The sequence below is a fragment of the Dermochelys coriacea genome, chromosome 13 (assembly GCF_009764565.3).
Source record: "Dermochelys coriacea isolate rDerCor1 chromosome 13, rDerCor1.pri.v4, whole genome shotgun sequence".
Lineage (NCBI taxonomy): Eukaryota > Metazoa > Chordata > Testudines > Dermochelyidae > Dermochelys > Dermochelys coriacea.
Window position 1 is genome coordinate 37,807,889 of NC_050080.1, and position 23,863 is coordinate 37,831,751.

A 23,863-nucleotide genomic window follows, 5' to 3' on the forward strand; every position below is an offset into this window, starting at 1 on the left:
AGCTGGGAGTGCTGGTAACGAAGGGCCTGAGGAGGGAGTCTACATAGCCAGACAATCCTGCTGTCAGGGTGCCAATGCCTGAGATGATGGGGCGTCCAGGATTTCCAGGTTTATGGATCTTGGGTAGCAGATAGAATACCCCAGGTCGTGGCTCCAGGGGTGTGTCTGTGCGGATTTATTCTTGTGCTTTTTCAGGGAGTTTCTTGAGCAAATGCTGTAATTTCTTTTGGTAACTCTCAGTGGGATCAGAGGGTAATGGCTGACCCATAACTATTTCACATTTGGTGACAATGTATACCTTCAAATCAGCGGCACTGCGATGGGTACCCGCATGGCCCCACAGTATGCCAACATTTTATGCTGACTTAGAACAACGCTTCCTCAGCTCTCGTCCCCTAATGTCCCTACTCTACTTGCGCTACATTGATGACATCTTCATCATCTGGACCCATGGAAAAGAAGCTCTTGAGGAATTCCACCATGATTTCAACAATTTCCATCCCACCATCAACCTCAGCCTGGACCAGTCCACACAAGAGATCCACTTCCTGGACACTACGGTGCTGGGAGTCCGAGGCTGGGGGCATTCATTCAATTCCCAGAAAGGCACCAATTCATTGTTTTGCAACTTTATTTTTACTCATTGCTGGCTAAGAAGCAGTGAGTGAAATGCACCAGGCTGTGTGGATGGGCAGGGCAGTAGAGGTTAGAGGGAGGTGCTCAGAGCTGTCATTTCAGCTGAAATCAGTTTGGTGTATAATTTCCCTTCCCATGAACAAACTCCCGCTCTCCTTGTCGGTGCTGGGAACAGGTGTCTTTGAAATGGGCAGTGGCTACCCCGGGGGAAATAACATATGGAAAAGGCCCAGTGAGGACAGGGCAGGCTGCAGTTTTAACAGGAGTTAGCAGGTCAGGTAATGACGAGGATCTCCCATAAACGGTCACTCAACTGGCTGACATGGGGGAGAGCTACAAACCGACGGGTCTGCCCCAGGGTTTGGATCATGTCCATTACCCCAGGGTAAATAAACCAGCTGGTTCCCTAGCAAAGACACAGCCTAAGGGCCTGGGTTGGGATTGCCAAGGGAGATGTGGGAGTTCGAATTGAACATGGTTCCTAACTCTCCGAGGCTCCTTCCCTTGATGCTCATGGGTGGGGCACTGCCTGAGAGGAGCGGTGTCTGGGGTGGGGGAGATCAGCCTGGGGGGACTCAGCCCCTCTGCAAAGCAGCCCCTGCATCTGGGCCAATGCAAAGGGCAGAAGCGGCGCAGATCCTGCCCACATAGTGATTCCCAACACGGCTCAGGGCTGCAGCCTCCTCATCGTGGTCCATATCCAGGGGATGAAGGTGGAGACTCTTGTGTAGACCGTTGGGGGCCTCCCAGTGGCAGGCCCCCAAGAGACAATGCCCTGGGCTGTTTTCCCACACAACAGGGGGCCCCCAGAGTCACCCTGCGAAACAAAACAAGCTACAGATGGCAAAAAGCTCAGTGAATCATTTCCCACTGTTCTTCAAACACTGGTGGACACTTTAGTGACACCCCCCCTGCTACCCAGATGGTCTCTGCTTGCCCCCCCCACAGCCCAGCCTGTCTCAACAAACCCCCAACTCCTCCCAGTCAGTCTCTGTCCCCCCTCCCCCCCCGAGAGAAGACCAGATATTTTCCCATTGGTTTGTACAGCACTTAGCGCAGCAGGGCCTGATCTCTGATCTTTGCCTGTGGGCCCAACTGCAACAGCAGGAGCCTCATTAATAATAAGGATTTATCAAGGACGCTTGGGAGTTTCACCTTAAAAGAGGCTTTGCTCTCCTTTGGGTCCCCCACACACATCATCATGGAGGTGTTATATTTATAATATGTCCCACCAGGATACTTCAGACACGCTTGATCATCTAGCACCTTCAAATCCACCTCCTGGAGTGTATGGGGGAGCACCTTATTGTGTGCGCTCGTCCGGCCCCGGCCGGCGACACTGCACATGGTCCCTGGTTGCACTCCCTGATGAGCCGGGGGAGAGGAATGAGCCCGACCTGTTCATTGAGCTTTGCCTTGTGCTCCAGCTACAAACAAGAGAGGACACAAGCACCAGGGTCAATATGAAGGTCAGAGCTGATGATGGGTAGAGAGAGAATCCAAGAAGAGAGAAACTACAGCCAATGTAGATGGGATGAGGGTAGTACCTGCAGCAGTGTGAGGTCACTATGGGAGGGGTGATGGGGTGGGGTGTCACCTGCAGCAGCATGAGGTCATTGTTAGAGGTCTCACTGTTGTATTGTGGATGGGGGATCCGGAGGCTCACGGAGATATTCTGTCGGCTCGGTTCCCGTTGATTAATGTTATGGGCTCCCAGGTACGCATTGATCTTGCTGTAGAAGCCAAGAGCAATACATGGGCATTTGGGGCAGGAGTGTACTGAGGTGGGGGGTGGGCACATGGTCTGACATAAGTACTGATCTTGTGGGGACAGGGCAGCATGGGACACTCAGGCAGTGATCTCAGATGCCTTCATTCCCCTTGACCCCTGGGTCTCAGCTCCCCTCCAGAGAGGGGACCCCTCCCAGCTAGATCCAGACAGGGGTCTATGCCCAGCTCCCGCCACCCCAGAGACCTGCAGAGCTGTCCTTGGGCTGTGAGCTCCTCCCCGTCCCATCTGGGCAATGGGCCGGACCCCAGCTGGTGCCAATGGCTGTAGCTCCATTGATTTACCCAGAGCTGGATCTGGACCATGGTTTGCAGAGGCCCCTAGAGACACGGCGACGCCCCCTGAGCAGATCAGACCCCTGGGTTCTGCTCTCCCAGCCTGTCACACTAACTGCTCCTTCCCTTCACCCCACAATGGTGCCAGAGCTCCCAGCTCCCCCACCACCCGCTAATCCTGACCTGTCCTGACGTCCCCAGCACAGAGGCGCTTACTCTCCATTGCAGTGAGCGGCCGTCAGCACGAAGTTCTTTGCCACCAGGAACCCTCCACAGCGAACTCTCTTGTCTCTGCATTGTATTTCCAGACAGGCCATGTAGGGTCTAGAGTGGGGCTGGGCTTCCCGGCCTCCGACGATCTCACCTGTGGGGAGACCAGGTTCATATAAAGAGTCCCATCATCTCCTTGGGCCGAGCTGGGACCGAGCTCCCCATCCCAAAGGGGAGTCCCCACAGCCTCAAACCACCCCCAGTGGTGCTCTCCCTGGGGGATCCCTGTGCCTGGAACACTGCCCCCTCCTGAGCTCTGCCCCAGACTGGACACCCCATGTGGCCGGAGGGTAAATCTAAAGCTCTGACCTCGCGAGGTGGAGAATTGGTGCAAAATGCACTGGGAGTGGGTCAGGAATCGCACTGCCTTGAGGTAATGGATTTGGGTGTCAACATCAGCCAGAACGCCACTGACACGTCCCCTGCTGACATTTCACTTTCTCCACCAAACCCTAGTGACAAGCCAGGGCTGGTCCAAAGCTGCCCCTCCAAACTGCTTTTGTACAGAAAATCAGATTTTCTAGACAATGAAAAGTTTCCCAGAAGGCGTCTCCTCTCCTCAAACATTTTGGCTTTTTTTTTTTGAAAATTGATTATTTCCCCCCCAGTTTTTGACAATTTTCAGCTGAAAATTTGTGAGTTTTTAGTCACCAAAACAATTTTAATTTTGGTCACACTACAGACGAAGATGGAGTGGCAAGGTATGCAAGGGAAACATGCCGCCCCCCCCCCCATCTGTTTAGCCCTGCTGCCTTCGCAGCCCTTCAGCCATTACTGCTTTTGTTTCTCCAAACGTTACCGAGATTGCCAGGATCTATGGCAACGTTATGCAGAGCTGGCCAGCAAATTTGAATGAAACACTGATCCTCTAAAAAAGCATTGGGAGGAGGAACAAGGCCAATTATTTTCTGCTAACCAAATGGAAACAAATTGTAGCCCGTGCTCCAAACTGCTCCTTGGAGCTACATTTAAGATTAATTCCACAGGAAATCATATGGAGGATGCATTGGACTCTCTTCAACTGTTCAATGCACATGCTGCTAAGTCAACTGTGACACAGAAGGTGCTGAATTCACCCATATGCTCATAGACCGGTAGGCTTTGGGCAGAACTGTAGGGGAGAGTGTTGTTTTTTCCCCCCATCAAATACAATTAACCCTGTAATTTTCAACCTAGTGGGTGTTAACTGGAAGCAAAATAAATCAGAAAGACTTTGGCTAAGCAGAGCACTAACAGCAGTGAAAAGCAAGTACCGCCAAAACGGAAATCCAAAAAGCAACCAACAATCAAAGATTAGAGCGTAGACATCCTAAGCTTGGCTGCCAAGGGAAAGAGCTATCGACTGTTATAGAGATTCCCAAGAAAAGTTGTTAGAGATATGAGATGCTTTCCTTGAAGCATCTGATCATCCTGTCAAATGCATGGGTCCACCTCACCACCCCCTCTTCCCTACCCACTTCCTTCCACTCCCTGTATCTATTCCTCTCATTTGAATTTTGCTTCTAGCCTTTAACTTACTTTAATAATTTTTCTTTAACTAGCTGGATTTTTATAAAGCATATTTTGTTTGTAAATTGTGGAATACAATAAGGGATTGATATTCTAACCACTCATATTATAGATAACTAAATGTTTCAAGCCTAGCTAAGGTGAGGTAGCAAATATTTAAGATCTTATGAGGTGTTTATGCATTATGAGAAGTTTATGTATATTTTGCTGTTTCTTTTCTCACTCTCTGTATATATCTTAAAAATAATAATAAAAAAAATAAAATAAAAATAAAAATAAAAAAAATAATAAAAAGCTATTAGAAAAACAAATTACTTCAGGGGTTTTCAATGAAAAGTCGAAATTTCCCAGGGAAAAACTTTTCATACCAACTCTGAACATGTCTCAGCCCAGGTGGATGAAGTCAAAGCTAGACTATTGGTGTAAAGACATCAGGGTGGAGGTGACGGGGCGGGGGGTGGGGAGAGCTGGTGAAGCTGAAGAACAATGTGGACAGAAAAACAAATGGGGATAAACTGGGCAGGGATAGATGGAGGTGGAAGTGAGAGGGTCTCTAGCCATCAGAGGGATGTAGGACTTAGGAATTGCCAGACTGCATCGTTTGTTTTAACCCTGTGCAAATGCACGTCTTGAGGCACTTGTATGGGTTGAAGGCTGGTTCTCTGAGGTTAACTGGCCCCTGGGAAGTTTCCGAAGCTTTGGCCAGGTTTAAATCAATATCAGGGCAGCCACCGGCAGAGCTGACCCAGTTGAACTATAGATGTGGTTTAAAATCAAGTTAATTAAAGCCACACAAGTTTGTGTGCAGCTCACATCTGAATGTTTTAACAGACGACTCATGGATGTTAGTTTGACGTCCATATGAACAAGGCTGTTTTGACAGTCTGGTGCTGCTATTTGCATATGGTGCCACCAACCCAGAGGAAGGCCCTGTTGTGCTGGGTGCTGCACAGACCCTCAGGGAAAGTCAGTCCCTTCCCTAAAGAACTTTGATTTAAAATGACAGCACAGACAAAAGAAGAATGAGCTAGAACCCAGGAGTCCTGGCTGTCACCCCCAAGCTCTACTCTAATCACTAGACCCCACTCCCAAGCAGGGGATAGAACCCAAGCCCCTTGGCTCCTAGCTCACACTTAAGATACCCCTGTGTCTCTCTCCTGCTCTCCTAGCTCTCTGTGTGTCTCTTGGGGGCTTTATCTCAGTACCAGCTCCACCACCCAGACTCCTTCACCCCCACCTCCAAACCCTTCCCTAGCCAGATCCTGGGATCCAGCGATCTCCCTGGCAGAAGCATCTGACTCTGGGGAGGATCCAAGATTTGCAAACATCCCAGAGAGCTCCCGGCTCCACTCCCCATGATCCCTGATCCCCCCCGCACTCACCAGCCCCAGCCCAAGGGGGCAGGAGAAAGGTCGCAGGCAGCAGGATCAAGATCAGCATTGTCACCATCCTGGAAAAGTGACAGTGCTCGAGCCCCAGTCCTGGAGGATTTAGAGTCAGCAGCAAACCCCAGGTCACGTACGCTCCCCCTTGCGGGGAGCTGGGACCATACAGGCACCCTCAGAAACCTCAGCAACAGGCCACTGACATGTGGGAGCACGAGGAAGGGAGCTGGAGCTGGAAAATAACCTCTCTCGGGAGCAAGGAGCCCAGGGGAAAGTCCCTCTGGGATGGGGCATCTCTCACCTGGTGCTGGGCTCATCTGGAGCTCGCCCATCTCCTCTGCTCCAGCAGCTCATCTAGTGAGGAGTGCAGCCGATGCTGAGCTACCCGCTGGTTTGGCTCAGCTCCCCGCTTCCTCCCCAGTGTGCGTCTCAGAGCAGGAAGCAGGAGTTGGGGGCCCTGATGTGACTCCCTGTAGCCCAGCCACAGAGCCCACAGCAGAAATTCTCCCAGAGGATGCGGAGCACATAGTCCACCCATGGTGGACGTGGGGGAGCACAGATACCATGGTGATGGGCGATGGGGAAGGCCCTAAACAGACGGTGCAAATGTCCCCACACAACAGGGGTGACCACTTGGAAATGTGACTCTGCTGTCCAGACATTTGAACGTCTCACACGCCTGCAATTCTGGGCCCCAGAAAGTGGCTTAAAATTGCCCTGAGGCCCCGGCCCCATTTCTCCATCAAGCTCCGAGCTCTCTTGAAATGCCTTACTGTATTTTGTAAAGCCCCAGCATCAGGAGTCATGGGCTGAGTCATTTCCTTCTTCTCCTGGTTCTTAGAAAACTTTCAACACCAGCTTTGTTTTCTCGGTGTGATGTTTCATAACTGCCTGGCCCCTGGCTAGCTGGTCTCCAGATAACGGGCAATGGAAGGGAACAAAGCTCAGTTAGTGTGACAGGCTGGGAGAGCAGAGCCCGGGGTCTGATCTGCTGAGGGGGCATTGCAGTGTCTCTAGGGGGCCTCTGCAAACCGTGGTCCAGATCCAACACTGGGTAAATCAATGGAGCTACGGACATTGGCACCAGCTGGGGTCTGGCCCCATTGACATCAGTGGAGCTACGTCCCATTGACGCCAGCTTGCCTCTGGCCCACTGTCCCTATCGGGGCAGGGAGGGGCTCACAGCCCAAGGACAGCTCTGCAGCAGAAGCAGGGGAGTTGTCTTTCTCTTACAATCTATTGGGGGGTGTCAGAGACATTTTAGGTGTCACGTACACAATGTCTCAGGTGGGGTGCTGGTATCAGGGTGGTCAGAGCCACCCGCTTCTATCTCACACACAGTGGGACAGGGGTGTGTTTTCTCACCCAGCACCGATACCGATCAATGTTACCCACAGCCCATGTAAACAGGAGAGCTGGGGAAGGGCAGAACTTGGTGCTTGGAACTGTGCCAGCAGCACAGAGATGCCCTAGAGGGGAAATGGCCCACATCTAACTATGCACCCCCTGAACCAGCCAGTCCCCTGCCATGGGGCTGGCTCACAGCAGGCACCCCCTATAGGGCAAAGGTCCCATGTGTATTCCCCACCCCCTGGAGCCAGCCTGTCCCCAATCCCAGGGCTGGTATTAGTCTCACCAGTGCTGCATAGAGAGGCAAAATCCCCTCCCTACTCCTATGCCCCTAGTTTTACAGCCCAGGCTCTGGCCAGTTTTGCCCCAGTGGTGTGTGGGGAGCTCATGGCACTGCTTGTTCACTGTAAGCCCTCCTAGGTCCTTTGCAGAGCCCCAGTTCTCCAGGACACAGTCCCAGCTCCGGGGAGGTGGCCAGGTCTCTTGGGCCAAGATGGAGGACATTTCATTGGCTAGATTCACCACCCTGGTGTGTGACTGGGCTCAGATCACCAAGCGCCCCAGCTTAATCCCTGTACGTGCCCCTGCCTTGTCATACCACTTTGCCTGGTCCTGTGGCACTCACAGAACTGATGGCAGCTTGAGCTCAGACATTGGGGTGATGCCAGTTTTGGGTGATCAACCTGAGACATTCAGCGTGGCCGGGACTGTCAGAGTAGCAGGGCCCCATTGTGCTGGTGCTGTACTCTATTTATTACATTTATTATGGCAGCGTGTAGAAGACCAGGTCATGGCAAAGGATCTCATTGTGCCAGGTGCTGTACATTATTTATTAGGTGTACTACGGTAGCACCTTTATTCCCCCGCCATGGCCCAGGACAGCGAACGGAAGGACAAGCAAACAGAGGGTGTTTGTGGGATTTTGCCTGGTGGGAGTTCCCATGGAGTTGTTTGCCTTTCAGGCTTCTGTGTGCAATAAACACAGTGATAGTGGATAGTGAGCAATCAGCTGTTGTGACTTGCACAGGATGTTCTAAGTATGTCTTACTCCCACAGGATAGAAGCGACTTCATCTGTACGAAATGCAAACTGATCTCCATATTGGAAGAGAAGGTTAAAGGACTAGATACCCAAGTATTAATCCTGCATTGCATCAGAGAAAATGAAGAGTTTCTGCATAGAAGCCAGTGTGTAGTTCTGCAGGAACAGCATGCTGAAGAATCAGAGAGGGAAGGGCAGAATGGGGAAGAAAATTGGCAGCATGTGACTTCAAGAAGTAGAAGGAGGAGAACCCATATACCCCCAATGCAGATAGAGATAAGAAACCGTTTTCAGGCTCGCTGCACAGGTACTACTGCGGAGAATGGTTTGGAAGAGTTATCTGAGGGAAGGGATTAGGAGACCCCATGGAGTGGAAGGAATGGGATGCATTGTCCTAGGGATGGGGTTTCCATGACCACCACTCCCAAGAGGAGGAGATGGGTGGTGGTGGTGGTCGGGGACTCCCTCGTAAGGGGGACGGAGTCATCCATCTGCAGTCCAGACCGGGAAACTCAAGAAGTGTGCTGCTTGCCTGGAGCTACAATTCAGGATGTGACAGAGTGTCTGCTGAGACTGATCAAGCCCTCGGACCGCTACCCCTTCCTACTTCTTCATGTGGGCACCAATCATACTGCCAAGAATTTCCTTGAGTGGGTCACTGGCTCTGGGAAGAAGGATAAAGGAGTTTGAGGCACAAGTCCTGTTCTCGTCCATCCTCCCTGTTGAAGAAAAAGGCCCAGGTAGGGACCATCAAATTCTGGAGGTAAATATGTGGTTGCGCTGGTGGTGTCGGAGAGAGGGTTTTGGATTATTCATCCATGGGATGTTGTTCCAGGAAGAAGAATTGCTAGGAAGAGATGGGATACACCTAACTAAGAGAGGGAAGAGCATCTTCACAGGCAGGCTTGCTAACCTCGTGAGGAGGGCTTTAAACTAGGTTCACCAGGGGATGGTGACCTAAGCCTAGAGGAAGTGGGGAAGTGGGATGCCTGGAGGAAAGACAAGGAGTAGGGTACAACAGAAGAGGCCTCCTGATTCACACTGAGAAAGTAGGGCATTCAATTAGTCAGGTGCTTATACACGAACGCAAGAAGCCTGGGAAACAAACAGGAAGAATTGGAAGTCCTGGCACAGTCAAGGAACTATGATGTGATTGGAATAACGGAGACTTGGTGGGGTAACTCACATGACTGGAGCACTGTCATGGAGGGGTATAAACTGTTCAGGAAGGACAGGCAGGGGAGAAAAGCTGGAGGAGTTGCACTGTATGTAAGGGAGCAGTATGATTGCTCAGAACTCCCATATGAAACTGGAGAAAAGCCTATTAAGAGTCTTTGGGTTAAGTTTAGAGGCGAGAGCAACAAGGGCAATGTCATGGTGGGTGTCTGCTATAGACCACCAGACCAGGGGGATGAGGTAGACGAGGCTTTCTTCAGACAAATAACAGAAGTTTCTGGATCAAAGGCCCTAGTTCTCATGGGAGATTTCAATCACCCAGACATCTGCTGGGAGAGCAATACAGCAGTGCACAGACAATTTAGAAAATTTTCGGAGAGTGTTGGGGACAACTTCTTGGTGAAAGTGCTGGAGGAACCACCTAGGGGCCATGCTCCTCTTGACCTGCAGATCACAAACAGGGAAGAATTGGTAGGGGAAGTAGAATTGGGTGGCAAACTGAGCAGCAGTGACCATGAGATGGTCAAGTTCGGGATCCTGACAAAAGGAAGAAAGAAGAGTAGCAAAATATGGACCCTTGACTTCAGAAAAGCAGACTTTGACTCCCTTAGGGAACTGATGGTTAGGATCCTCTGGGACTCTAATATGAAAGGGAAAGGAGTCCAGGAGAGCTGGCTGTATTTTAAAGAAGCCTTATTGAGGGCACAGGAACAAACCATCCCGGTGTGCAGAAAGAATATCAAATATGGAAGGCAACTAGCTTGGCTTAACAGAGAAATCTTCAGTGAGCTTGTGATGTACTCTATATGATTCTATAAAAGTATGCTGATAAGTGTGAATATATTGTAACTAAAATATGCTTCACGCAAAAGGTCTCTTGTAAGGTATTGTTACAAAGCTTATAATCTACTGAGTGTGGTCATCCTATTTGGATAAATGTATCACTCTAGTATCTTAAACTAGAAATATGAAATATAACTCTTAGGGCCTATTGTAGTTATGCAAAGTGTGGGCCATTATTGGTGGTTTGGAATTTTGCTGGCTCCCATCAACCAGTGACTGTGGATGGTTCTATTTGTAAGCAGGCCTTCCTGTGAGTCTGGCTGGAAGGAAGGAAGGAAGGTGATTCCTGTCGCCTGAACTGGAATCTATCTTCAACCTGGTACTTTTCCACTGAGAAGGAGGGGTGGAAACCCAGAGGGGCAAAGGATTCTCACCTTATGCAAAAGATATATAAGTGTGTGGAACAGAACAGGGAGAGGCAGCCATCATGAGGAATCCCCTTGCTACCACCTGAGCTGGAACAAGGGCTGTACCAGGGGAAGCATTGTGCCCAGACTAGGAAGGTATCCAGCTCCAGTCTGTGAAAGAAACTAGTTGAAACGTCTCTAAGGGTGAGATTTTGTCTGTATTCAGTTTTATTAGACATAGACTTGGGGGGGTTATTTTATTTTGTTCAGTAATTCAGTTTGTTCTGTCTGTTACTACTTGGAACCACTTAAATCCTACTTTCTGTATTTAATAAAATCACTTTTTACTTATTAATTAACCCAGAGTATGTATTAATACTGGGGGGGGGGCGCAAACAACTGTGCATATCTCTCTATCATTGTTATAGAGGGCGAACAATTTATGAGTTTACCCTGTATGAGCTTTACACAGGGTAAAACGGATTTATTCAGGGTTTGGGCCCCATTGGGAGTTGGGCATCTGAGTGTCAAGGACAGGAACACTTCCGTAAGCTGCTTTCAGTTAAGCCTGCAGTTGTTAAGGGATGTGGTTCAGACCTGGGTCTGGGTTTGCCGCTGGCTAGTGGGTCTGGCTCAAACCAGGCAGGGCACTGAAGTCCTAAACTGACTGGGCAGGAAAGCAGGAGCAGAAGTAGTCTTGGCACATCAGGTGGCAGCTCCCAGGGAGTTTCTGTGATCCAACCTGTCACACAACATCTCCTGGAAACATACCCGGAATAATCCATCTAAAATTACAGAAATTGTAAGTAAGGCAAGGAAATGCATTAGCTTATCATTTGTTTTGGCTTGTGACTTTTCCTATGCTACAAAGGTAGTTTTTGTAACTGTGAAGCTGAGTCCAGAGGGGAGTCCTCTGTGTTTTAAATCTTTTTATTACCCTGTAAAGTTACCTTCCATCCTGATTTTGCAGGTGTGATTACTTTACTTTTTTCTTTATAATAAGGTTCTTCTTTTAAGAACCTGATTGATTTTAGATGTCCACGGAACCATGTTGATTGGTCTCCGTTATAGCTCTGTCTCTTCTGTTTATGGGGTCCCATCACACTCATTCCATCTAGCTCCATGTAGACCCGGGGTTGGGAAACTTTTTGGCCTGAGGGCCACATCTGGGTATAGAAATTGTATGTCGAGCCACAAATGCTCATGAAATTGTGGGTTGGAGTGCAGGGAAGGGTGAGGGCTCTGACTGGGGGAGTGGGCTCTGGGGTGGGGCTGGGGATGAGGGATTTGGGGTGCAGGAGGGTGCTCTGGGCTGGGACTGAGGGGTTTGGAGGGCAGGAGGGGGATCAGGGCTGGGGCAGGGTTGCGAGGGGGCGAGCTCAGGGGTGCAGGCACTGGGTGGTGCTTACCTCAAGCAGCTCCTGGAAGCAGCGGCATGTCCCCACTCTGGCTACTATGTAGAGGCATGGCCAAGTGGCTCTGCATGCTGCCCTGTCCATAGGTGCTGGCCCCGAAAGCAGCAGCATTCACCCCTCCAGCTCCTACACGGAGGCATAACATCATCCAGGGGGCTCTGTACGCTGCCCAATCTGCAGGAGACACCCCTGCAGTTCCCATTGGCCACAGTTCCCAGCCAATGGGAGCTGTGGGGGTGGCACTTGTGGCAGGGGCAGTGTGTGGAGCCCCCTGGCTGCTCCTGCACATAGGAGCCAGTGGGGGACATGCCAATGTTTCCAGGAGCCACACAGAAAGCCCCCAACCCTGCTCCCAGTGGGAGCTCAAGGGCTAGATTAAAAGTTCTGACCGGACATGACCCAAGGGCCATAGTTTGCCCACCCCTGATGTAGACCCACGATTGCCCATCTAGAGCCATGCCCAAACCATTTGAGATCCATGCTTGAGCAATGCAGATGCACAAATGTGCTGCTAGATACATTTAGGTCAATAATGGATCGATGCAATTCAAGTCTTGTGCTATCAGTCTTGATTGATTCACATCTATGCAAATTGATTCTAGATCCACATAGATCCACACCCACATAGTTTCTAGACCCATTCACCAGCCATGGACTGCTGGACTCACTGGGTTCTGGTGGTAGCTACCATAGGGGTCACCAACTGGGCTCCAAGGCCTGAATGGGGGGTTGGCCCCTAGGCGAAGCTGGAAGCAGGAATGTCTGGACCAGTGATGCTCTTGGCTCTATCTATGTGAATCCCCACAAGGGTAGAGTTTCTCCACTGACAGGCCAGGGATCCATGATAGGGGTTAGGGCTGACACCCACCGCACCCCCAGGCAGGGGCTGATAAACCCAGTGTGGGCAGCAGGAGGAGGGAAGGCACCTGGCTCTGACAATGTGTTTGTGGGGGTTCAGAGACACCCTGGGCATCAGGCGGAGGGTGGGGCTGGTATCAGGGAGATCAGAGCCACAACCCCTTCTATCCCACACACACGGGGGTGAGATCGGGGTGTGTTCTCTCACCCAGCATCAATACCAATCAGCGTTACCCACAGACCATGTAAGGGTAAGCTAGGGAAGGGCAGAAATTGGCACTTTTGGAAAGGAGATGAAGCACTGAATTTCCATAGAAGGGAAAGCCCCGTATCCCATTCCCCACCCCCCTGAGCCAGTCAGTCACCTGCCCTGGTCATTGATCGGAGCTTGCCCTCCAATGGGCCCTGCCCAGCACCTACACATAAGGATCTCCACATTCCTCCCCTGCATGAAGCGACGTCTCCAAACCTGCAAACTGTCTGTAGGGCTTAGGCCCAACCCAACAGGATCCAAAAGCAGGGGCTGCCTTTTCCTTGCTAAAGGCCATAGGGTGGATCCAAAAAGCCCAGTGGAAAAGCTCTCACCCTGGACTGCTGGGGAGCTGTGCGCATCTCCCGTCCCTCCCTGTGCCTCAGTTTACTCACAGCCCTGTTGGGATAAGGACATTCACCGGTGCTGTGAGACCTATGCATGACGGACAGTCTCGAAGAGCTGGGTGCTATCACCATTATCTTGGGCAGCTCCCCACTGCCAGTCTGGAATGCCAATGGAAAGCCAAATACAGAGCCGGGAAGCTCTCCTGGGCCCTCCAGTCTGGCCCCATTAGAAACACACAGAGAATAGAAAGAAATTCCAGAGCTCCCTTCACCTGCCCACACTAGGGTTTACAGGGCTCTTTCCAACAATTGAACCTCTCCAACCAAGGAGCCCTGCCCCCTTGGTGTGTGATGTGGGTCACACTGATCGGTATCAGTGCAGGGTGAGGCAATATGCCCCGATCCCCACCCCATGTGTGAGATAGAGGTAATATGTGGCTCTGATCATCTTGATACCAGCCGCCGCCGGACAGTGCATGTGATGCTCAGAGTGCCCCTTACCCCATCCAACACATTGTCAGGGCCAGATGTTCCTCCCATGTTCTTCCTGACCCCATTGGGTTTATCACCCCCAAAGGGAGCTCAGACCCACCCCCTGACCATGGGGTCCCTGGTCTGCCACAGGAAGGTGTCATCCTCCTAGAGAGATTCACGCAAATGGAACAGGAAGTAGCACTGGTCCAGCCATTCCTGTGGGACGTGTCCTAATATGTTCCACCTTGTTCTTAGCTGTGACATGCGGAGAACCTTTTCCAGCCCTTGAGAAGAACTCTATGTAAGCTCCAAAACTTGTCTCTCTCACCAATAAAAGTTGGTCCAATAAAAGGTATAACCACCTTGTCTTTTTTATTTTTAATGAGATTACAAGTGTGGTTGATACAGATAACAGTATTGAAGAATTCTGTTAGGTGACTTGATACTACACATGTTGATGAAAAATCTAGAATGATATAAGATTACCATGACCCACATGACGTAGGTTAAAAGCTGGCTTAATTATAGATCTCAGAATGAAATTGTAAATGGGGAATCATCAGCAAATGGGTGTTTTTCTTGTGGGGTGAGGGATTGGTACTTGGCCCAATGCAATTTACCATTTTTATCAATGCCCTGGAAGAAAACACAAAATGATCACAGATAACAATTGCAGATGACACAAAGATTGGAGGAGTTATAAATAATGCAGAGGACAGGCACTGATACAGAGTGATCTGGATTGTTTGGTAAACTGGGCACAAGCAAACTTTATGCATTTTAACATGGCTAAATGTTAATGTGGCAACGATTCCTGTGGCACCTTATAGACTAACAGACATATTCGAGCAGAAGCTTTCGTGGGTGAATCCCCACTTCGTAGGATGCATGTAGTGGAAATTTCCAGAGGCAGGTATAAATATGCAAGCAAGAATCAGGCTAGGGATAACGAGGTTAGTTCAATCAGGGAGGATGAGGCCCTCTTCTAGCAGTTGAGGTGTGTACACCAAGGGAGGAGAAACTGCTTTTGTAGTTGGCAAGCCAGTCACAGTCTTTGTTTACATAGGGACTGTCCAGTTTGGCCGATGAACATAGCAGAGGGGCATTGCAGGCACATGATGGCGTAGATTACATTGGTGGACGGGCAGGTGAATGAATGAATCAACAGAACTCCACTGGCCATCACATACAGTCCTCAGCTAAAACCTCTCCAACGCATCATCAGTGATCTACAATCCATCCTGGACAACGATCCCTCATTTTCACAGGCCTTGGGAGGCAGGCCAGTCCTTGCCCACAGACAACCTGCCAACCTGAAGCATATTCTCACCAGCAACTATGCACCGCACCATAGTAACTCTAACTCAGGAACCAATCCATGCAACAAACCTCGATGCCAACTCTGTCCACATATCTACACCAGCGACAGCATCACAGGACCTAATCAGATCAGCCACACCATCACCAGTTTGTTCACCTGCACGTCCACCAATGTAATTTACGTCATCGTGTGCCAGCAATGCCCCTCTGCTATGTGCATCGGCCAAACTGGACAGTCCCTATGTAAAAGGATAAGTGGACACAAATTAGATGTTAGGAATGGCAATCTACAAAACCCTGTAGGAGAACACTTCAATCTCGCTGGACACACAGTAGCACATTTCAAGGTAGCCATCCTGCAGCAAAAAAAAAACTCAGGACCATCCTTCAATGAGAAACCGCTGAACTTCAGTTCACTTGCAAATTGGACATCATCAGCTCAGGGTTAAACAAAGACTGTGACTGGCTTGCCAACTACAAAAGCAGTTTCTCCTCCCTTGCTGTTCACACCTCAACTGCTAGAAGAGGGCCTCATCCTCCCTGATTGAACTAACCTCGTTATCCCTAGCCTGATTCTTGCTTGCATATTTATACCTGCCTCTAGAAATGTCCACTACATGCATCTGATGAAGTGGGTATTCACCCACGAAAGCTGATGCTCGAATACATCTGTTAGTCTATAAGGTGCCACAGGACTCTTTGCTGCTTTTACAGATCCAGACTAACATGGCTACCCCTCTGATGAATGTTAATGTATACATCTAGGAAGAAAGAATGTCAGCCATACTTACAGGTTGGGAGATTCGATCCTGGGAACCAGACTCTGCAAAAGATTTGGGGGTCACAATGCATAGCAGCTGAACACAAGCTCCCAGTGCGACTCCATGGCCAAAAGGGCGAATGCGATCCTTGGAATCTCGAGTAGGAACAGAGAGGTTATTTTACCTCCACATTTGGCACTGGTGCAGCCCACTGCTGGAATCCTGTGTACAGTTCTGGTGCCCACAAAATTCAGGAAGGATGCTGATGAATTGGGGAACGTTCACAGAAGAGGCATAAGAATGATCAAAGGATTAGAAAACCTACCACCCAGTGGTAGACTCAAAAAATTCAATCTGTTTAGCTTAACAAAGAGAAGGGGTGACATGATCAAAGTCTGTAAGTACATACAAAGGGGAAAATATTTAATAACAGGCTCTTAAGTCTAGAAGACAAAGGTCTAACACAATCCAAAGGCTGGAACCTGAAGCTAGATGAAGTCAGACTGGAAATAAGGTGTACATTTCTAACAGTGAGAGTAATTAATCATTAGAACAACTGACCAAAGGTCATTGACAATTTTTAAATCAAGACGGGGTGTTTTTTCTAAATGATCTCCTCCAGGAATAACTGTGGAGCATGTCTCTGGCCTGTGTTATGCAGGGGGTCAGACTAGATGATCACATTGGTCCCTTCTCGCCTTGGAATCTATGAATCTATTAATTTAGATGTGGGGATGGATGGATGGACGGCTGGATAGGCAGGCATGGGTGGATGGATGGAGGGATGGATAGGCAGGGATGGAGATGGATAGATATACAGATGGATGGATGGACGGATACGTGGAGATTGATGGATAGGCTTTTCCATCATAAAAATGACACTCACAACATTGACACATCCTCCTGCTGTAGTAAGCCCAACCTAACCTGAAACAATTGCCTAGAATTAAATCAACATCAACGAACAAATTAACTGAATCAAATATGAGACAAAAAGAGAGAGAGAGTTGGGGGGTAATAGTTGGATAGATAGATTATGGACTTGGACTGTTTCTGAGACCCCAGTTGGCCTTTGGGGGCTGAGCCTTATTTAAAACCTGGCCCTACAGTTTCTCTTGGAGGCAGAAGTTGCTGACGGATTTTTATCCTGCCTTTGGTGTCCTCGGGGCCACACAGTCCCTAACCCAAGAGAACCAGGATCCTTCCTAAAGCAGCTTCTATCCCATCTCAGCTGGTGCGGAATTCTCCAGACAAATGTTATTTTGACCCAACAACACCCCCCCACACACACACTCCGAGCTCCCCATGAGAAACTGCAGCACCAGGGGTAGTGCCCTCCTTGGCCGTGTGAACAGAGCCATGTTGAGCAGGGGCAGGGAGGGGTGTTTCCCGGGGGATCCTGCGTCTAGTTCTGGGGTGAGCACTTTAAAAGGGCTGGCAGCAAACTGGAGATGGGGCAGGAGGCAAATGATTGGAGTGCTAGCGAAAATGCCTGTCAGCGAGAGACTGAAAGCGCTCACTCTGTTTGACCTCTCCACAAGTCACGGGGGAGGGCCCTGAAGGTCGGGGTCCAAGGACCTTCATGGGGCTCTTCAATCCAACAGGGAAAGGCAGAGCAAGATCCAACTGGGGAAACTGAAGCCTGACCAAATCCAGCTGGAATGGAGGGCCCAGTGTGGGACAGGGGAACCAGCTCCCCAGAGCAGGGGGTTTCTCCCTTTCCGGGTGGCATCAGACCCAGCCTGGCTACCTTGCTGGGAGAGGCGTTCACAGAACACCAGTGACCGGGCTCAGTCCAGGGGAGCTGGGCAAGGTCTCCGGCCAGGGTCACTCAGGAGGGCAGACAGGTCGGTCGAATGGACTCTGCTGGCTTGAACATCTTGGGATCCAGGTATCCAGGGGCAGAACAGACCAGGGGGGATTCTGCCATCTGCAGCAGGGAGGCCTCAGCACTGGTCACGTTCCCAGCTGGGGGCAGGGAGGGCACCAGTGCAGGAAGGGACCCCCACCCCCTGCTCCTCAATGCGGGCGGGGACGTGGCTCAAGGTTTCCTCTCGGGGAATCCCCACCCCTGACACATCGCTGATGGGGCATTTCTTGATAGCCGGGTATATGACCCTGCACTTCCTGGGTCACCTCTTCCCAGCCTCCCCTCCCCACTGTCTGCTCCATGTAAGCCCCAGGGGCTGAGACAGAGCCACCAGCCCCAGCTCCTGGATGGGCACCAATGATGCTGCTGCTGCTTCTGCTCTCCAAGGCCTTTGTCCCGCTTCATACTGGTGAGTCGAGCTGAGTGACCGGTTATTTCCCAGCCCTGTGGGGCCCACACTGGGAGTGGGGCAGAGCGAATCACCGATTTTTTGGTTCAAGGGCCGAACTGTAAAATGTGGGAAAAGCTGGGTTCCTCCAAAAATTATTTTTTTCATTTTTTCTCGCAGAAGCAGAAACCCTAAAAAGACATTGTTTCAAAACAAAATGGGGGGGTTGTTTGCTTTGGGGTGTCTCTTTCAACCTGAAACATTTTTTTTTTTTTTGCTTTTTGCTTTATTTTGGGCCTATGCAGGTATTTTTCACCCTTATTTTTCATTAGCTGAGTTTTGAACTGTAATGCAATTTTGAAACAAAAATTGATCCAGAAACTTCTTTTTTTTTTTTTTTTTTTTGCTTTTTCATTTGCTTTCAACTCGAAACAATTTTGGGGGTATTTTTTTCATTTGATTTCAGATCTCTTTAGAAGGGGTTTTAGACATGTTTTAAACAATTAGTTTAAAAAAAAACAATTTGCTCCTTTTCTAAAAAAAGCACCATTTCAAACAGAAATTTGAAAGATTTTGTTTCCCAGCGCTCATAATAAAACGTCTTTACTTTTTCATGCGGAAAAATATCCTTTTTTTGCAGCCAGAACAATCCACTGAATTCCACCAGAATTCACAGATACTTTTGATATCCCAAATTGCTTTTTTTTTTTTTTTTTTAGCAAATGTGCCAATCCCTTACAAATTTTTTGCTTGGCTCTAGTGATGAGAATTGGGCAATTAGGGCTGTGGGCAGGGGGATAGAATTAGCCATTAGCAGGTGTCAGGAGATGGGACAATGAGGCTGAGGGGTGATAGGGAATTCCTGACATAATTCTCCAAGACAGAAGATGGATGGGCATGTATGGGAAAAGGAATGGATGGATGGATGAACAGCTCCATGTGGGAAAAGGTAGATTTGCAGTGGGTACATGTGTTATGGGATATACCGGGCTGGTTGGGGTGTTGGGGGTTGACCTAGGGGCAGGCTGGGCTGGGGGGGCCTAAGGGGCTGATACAGGCCAGCAGGGGGCTAAGCTAAGGGATGAGGGTGCAGGTTGCACTGGGCTCTTGGTCCCACTCTCCAGCTCCCTTTAGAAGCCCTTCCTGTCTCTCCAGATCAGCTCATCGGGGGCCAGGAAGCCCCGCTTGGCTCCAGACCCTACATGGCCTATGTACAAATAGGGTCAAAGGGAAGCTGCAGAGGGTTCCTGATCCAGGAGGACGTGGTGGTGACGGCGGCTCATTGTAACTGCAACGTGGAGTAAAAAACGTGCCATCCCCCACTCCTGAGCCAGCCAGTCCCCCGCCCTGGGGCTGGATCAGGGCTGGTGCCCCTGGAGGAGAACGGCCCCGTGTCTGATTTCCCACCTCCTGAGCCAGCCAGTCCCCAACTCTGGGACGGGATTGCAACTGGCAATATGTTGTCCCAAAGACTAGAAGTGTTTATGGGATGTGAAAATTATGAATTTCACTGGGTGCCTGTTAAATTTTAAAGCCCAAACCAACCAAACTATCATCCTGGATGAGGTTTTTAGTCAGTCCCAAAAGGAAAACCCCTGTCATTGAGTTACTTCACTCAGTTGAAACCTAGCTTGTTCTCAAGTCTTTTCCCTTGGCCATCGCTTCTCAAACCCAGACATTGGGAAATCCCCCAATTGCCTTTGGGGATCTGAGCCCTACTGAACAGAACAACGCTGTAGGCAATGGACATAGATCCGCGCTGGGGCCCAGCTGTCGCACCGGAGACTGATCCAATCCCCAGGATTTCCTGCTACATTCGCTTACGATCATCAGCCATCAGTTCTTTTCTGTCTGTATCGCGTTTCTTGAGGTGAAAAGGGAAACACCCAGACAGAGGTTAAGGAAAGATGGAGGGGATTCAATCTCTGCCATCAAGTCTCACCACTTTTTCTCTTGTCCTGCTAACCCTGGAGGAGGGAAGGGGCTGTCCAGAGGGGCTGGGCCAGGCGTCCTGGTCCCTTCTGGGCTTCAGCATCTTCGCTGATGCACTCAGCAGCCACTCGTGCCCCACACTGTGACCTCTATCCCCAGGGTCATTTGCACAGGCCGATCTCGGCTTCCTGCTACTGCTGTCCACGGCCAGTAGATGGTGACGGTGCATAAAATACTCTTTGATCCTTTTCTTATTTGTATGTTTCATTCCTTCCAGCGACCTTATTTCTGTGTCAGCCCAGCCAAGGCATCTGGGATTCCCCCCTTTAAACAATTTCTTTTAATATTTTAAAGTTGCACCCAGGTTAGGGCCTTACACCTTCCCATGGATATTTTCCTTCTTCTGCCATATGCAGTTCAACGATTCATAGATTTCAAGATCTTTGTGATCATCTCAAATGAGCTCCTATATAACACAGACCAGATCTTTTAAAAAAATCCAAGCGTGATTAAAAATTGATCCGGGTCCATTCTCTCTCTCTCTCCTCCCCATGGCAGTTGTGGCACAGCGCGGAGCTGACCGAGTGGGTGGGGCTTGTCCCCCTGCCCGTGGCTGATCAGCACGTCAGCCCAGGCTCCGAGTGCAGCGTGGCCGGGTGGGGTCGGACCGGAGTGAACACCACCACCGACAGGCTGCAGGAGGCGGAGCAGGAGGTGGTGTCAGACGACCTGTGCAGAGAGCGGTACCGGCATTACTACCCCACCACTATGCTGTGTGCCGGCAGCCCCCATGCCAAGAAATCAGCCTTCCAGGTAAATATCCCCCCGCCCAGAGCCACTGGGAGTGCAGCAAGCTGCTCCAAGAGAAGGAGCTGGCGGAAACCACCATGGACATGCCCCTCCCATGCTCCATTGCCCCAAGAGGGGAGCCCATCGTGCATCGTGGGAGATGCAGCCCAGCTGGGGAGCCCAGCACATAGGATAACTGTGGAGAGGTATCTCCAGTGTTCGTGCCCTTGTGCAAGGTGCTGGTGGAAACGGGCTGAAATTTAACATGGGCTCATGCACATAGTGACAAGAAACAAGAATTGCTGCTCTGAGCTAGGGACTCATCAGCTGGAAGTGACAGACGGAGAGGGAGAAATGGGTGTGTCAGTCAATCACAGGGTGACCATGGGCCACCATCAGGATGAGGCCAGAAGAAAGGCCCATGTGGTCCTGGGATGGAGCAGTTCAGGTGTCTCCAGTAGAGAGGGAGGGTTTAATTGCCAGCGGAGAAGGCTCTGGGGAGAGCTCAGCTGGAATCCGGCTCAGAGTTCTGGGCAGCCCTGTCCCGGAAAGAGGAATCTCAGCTGGAGCAGGTGTTGAGAAGGGCTGGTGGAACGATCAGGAGAATGGAGAACTGGTCTGACGAGAAAGGAATAAAATACCAGGGCTAGATTAGCATAGTCCATAGGCTGAGAAGGGTCTGATTGCTCTATAAATACATCGGGCGGGGGGGGTGATGACAACAGGCAGGGAGACGAGCTGTGGAAGCTAAAGGGTGAATCAAATGGGGATAAATGGTGCAGGGATCAATGGAGGCTGGAGATGAGGAGAAAGTTTCTAACCACGGGGGTGGGGGGGGGAGTTCTAGAAAAACCTCCAACAGGAGCCTTTGGGCGAGGGGTACAACCTAACAAGGATGCAGACAGAGCTTGATAAGTTCATGAATGGGATGATACGACTGGGCTGCCTGTAATAGCAGAAACTGTACTTCATGACCCAGTAGGGCCCTTCCAGTCCTGTGTTCCCATAAGGGCATGAGACACCTGAAATACAACTCCCATGATTAGACATGGTTAGGCTTTGCATTTTGAGCAAAATGTTCCAGGAAAAGTGTTGATGAAAAAGGGGAAACCCCCCTTCCCTACCACATGTTCTGACCATCTCTACTCTTCACCTTCACTCGAGGCTCTACTGGTGAACACAACCCTGAGGCCACCCAACAGACAGGACCCTGGGTGAAATCCTGGCCCCATACGTGTGGATGGGAGCTTTGCTGATGATATCCGTAGGGCCAGGTTGGCATTGGAGCTGAGGCAGAATCAGTGTTCCCATCTCTCAGGAAATGGCAACATTTCAATCTTTGTTTTCGAAGAAAAGTTGAGATTTCAACATTTTTGGCACAATGGAAATTCCAAATGCAGGTTTGACTCAGAAATGTCGAAATGTTTCATTGCAACATTTTCAATCAAAACGAAACAAGCTCAGACGTGAACAGATTTAAACATTTCCTTCCATGTGAACAAACTGGAAAGAGCCCATAGAGAATCAAGAACAAAAAAATATGATCAGAGGTTTAGAAAACCTTATGTAGGAGGAAAGGCTAAAAGAACTGGGCATGTTTAGGCTCAGAAGATGAGGCTAAACGGGCTGCACTTCCTTAGCAGCGCATTGCCTTCTGGGAGCTGTAGTTCAGGCCTCTATTTTCCCTTAGGTAGCACCTGCCTGGACTACGTCTCCCACAATGCACTGAGTCATGTGATTCCCATGATGCCCCAAACAGCTCAGTCAGAAGCAAATCTGAGTTGCATTATGGGAGATGTACTGCTCCAGGGAGCCAAGTTCTTAGGAGAGAATGAAGACCTGAAGGACACTCCCATAAGCCAATGCATGGTTAGGAGAAAGCAGTTTAACATCTTGTTGAATTTATTCCAAAGTAAATGTTTCAGGCCATTTTTTAAAAAGTAAAATATTCCGATTCAGGTGGAACTGACCCGAAATGAAGTATTTCCTTTCAAATTTCCTAAAGCAAAAATTTAAAATTGATTGTTTTCTGTGGAAAATTTCAATTTTGTAGAAACTGCCTTTTCCACATTCTGTGCAGCTCTAGATTTCCCTCTCTGCCGACCCATTTCCAGCAGAGGGCAAGACATAACTTGTTTATATCAGTGTATAAAAGAGGGGACTCAGAAGGGGTGTCTTTTTCCATCTGAGGGGGAAGTAGAAAGTTCTGAGACAAGTCCATTGTCACGGGCATACATGTGTTTGTGTACCTGTAGCAAGTATATGGCACTAATACCATTACTTCGTCGGCAATAAACTTGGCAGAGCACCTTTACCACTGAGCGGTTTCAGAGTAGCAGCCGTGTTAGTCTGTATTCCCCACAGTATTTTCCACCGAATGCATCCGATGAAGTGAGCTGTAGCTCACTAAAGCTTATGTTCAAATAAATTTGTTAGTCTCTAAGGTGCCACAAGTCCTCCTTTTCTTTTTGCCACTGAACCGAGTCTGGGGTCTTCTTAGGCAGTTCAATCGAGGTCTGCTGTACAGGCTGCGTGGCCAGAGCCAGTAAAGCACACACATATAAAACACACACAGCCAGTCTCTGGTGACCCCAACCGCTGATCTGGCTAGTAGGTGAGTTGTTCTCAGGGCCGTCCTTAGGCATGCGCAGAATATGCAGCTACGTACGGCCCCACAAAATTTGGGGCACCAAATTGCCCCAAATTTCGTAATGTCCTACGCAGCTGCGTGCTTCCTATGTGGCAGCACCGGCAGCCAGCCCCATCTCTGAGATGCTCCCCCTGTGGGATGCACCCACTGCAAGGGGCAGGGACATTCCTAGCGGGGTTTGGGGGCTG

At 49.8% G+C, this 23,863-nt stretch overlaps 2 protein-coding genes across 2 annotated transcripts; one reads left to right on the forward strand and one right to left on the reverse strand.

The window, feature by feature from the left end:
* Window positions 1-617: 617 nt before the first annotated feature.
* On the reverse strand, window positions 618-6,232 carry LOC119841805 (cathepsin G-like). The gene is given in 6 exon segments (XM_043495996.1): window positions 618-1,453; window positions 1,792-2,012; window positions 2,015-2,063; window positions 2,234-2,369; window positions 2,917-3,064; window positions 6,166-6,232. Coding segments are annotated over 6 exon segments (735 nt in total). The 5' UTR covers window positions 6,197-6,232; the 3' UTR covers window positions 618-1,303.
* An 11,926-nt stretch (window positions 6,233-18,158) lies between these two features.
* On the forward strand, window positions 18,159-19,608 carry LOC119841666 (granzyme B-like). Its single transcript, XM_043496002.1, is given in 3 exon segments — window positions 18,159-18,224; window positions 18,226-18,325; window positions 19,460-19,608. Coding segments are annotated over 3 exon segments (315 nt in total).
* Window positions 19,609-23,863: the final 4,255 nt, after the last annotated feature.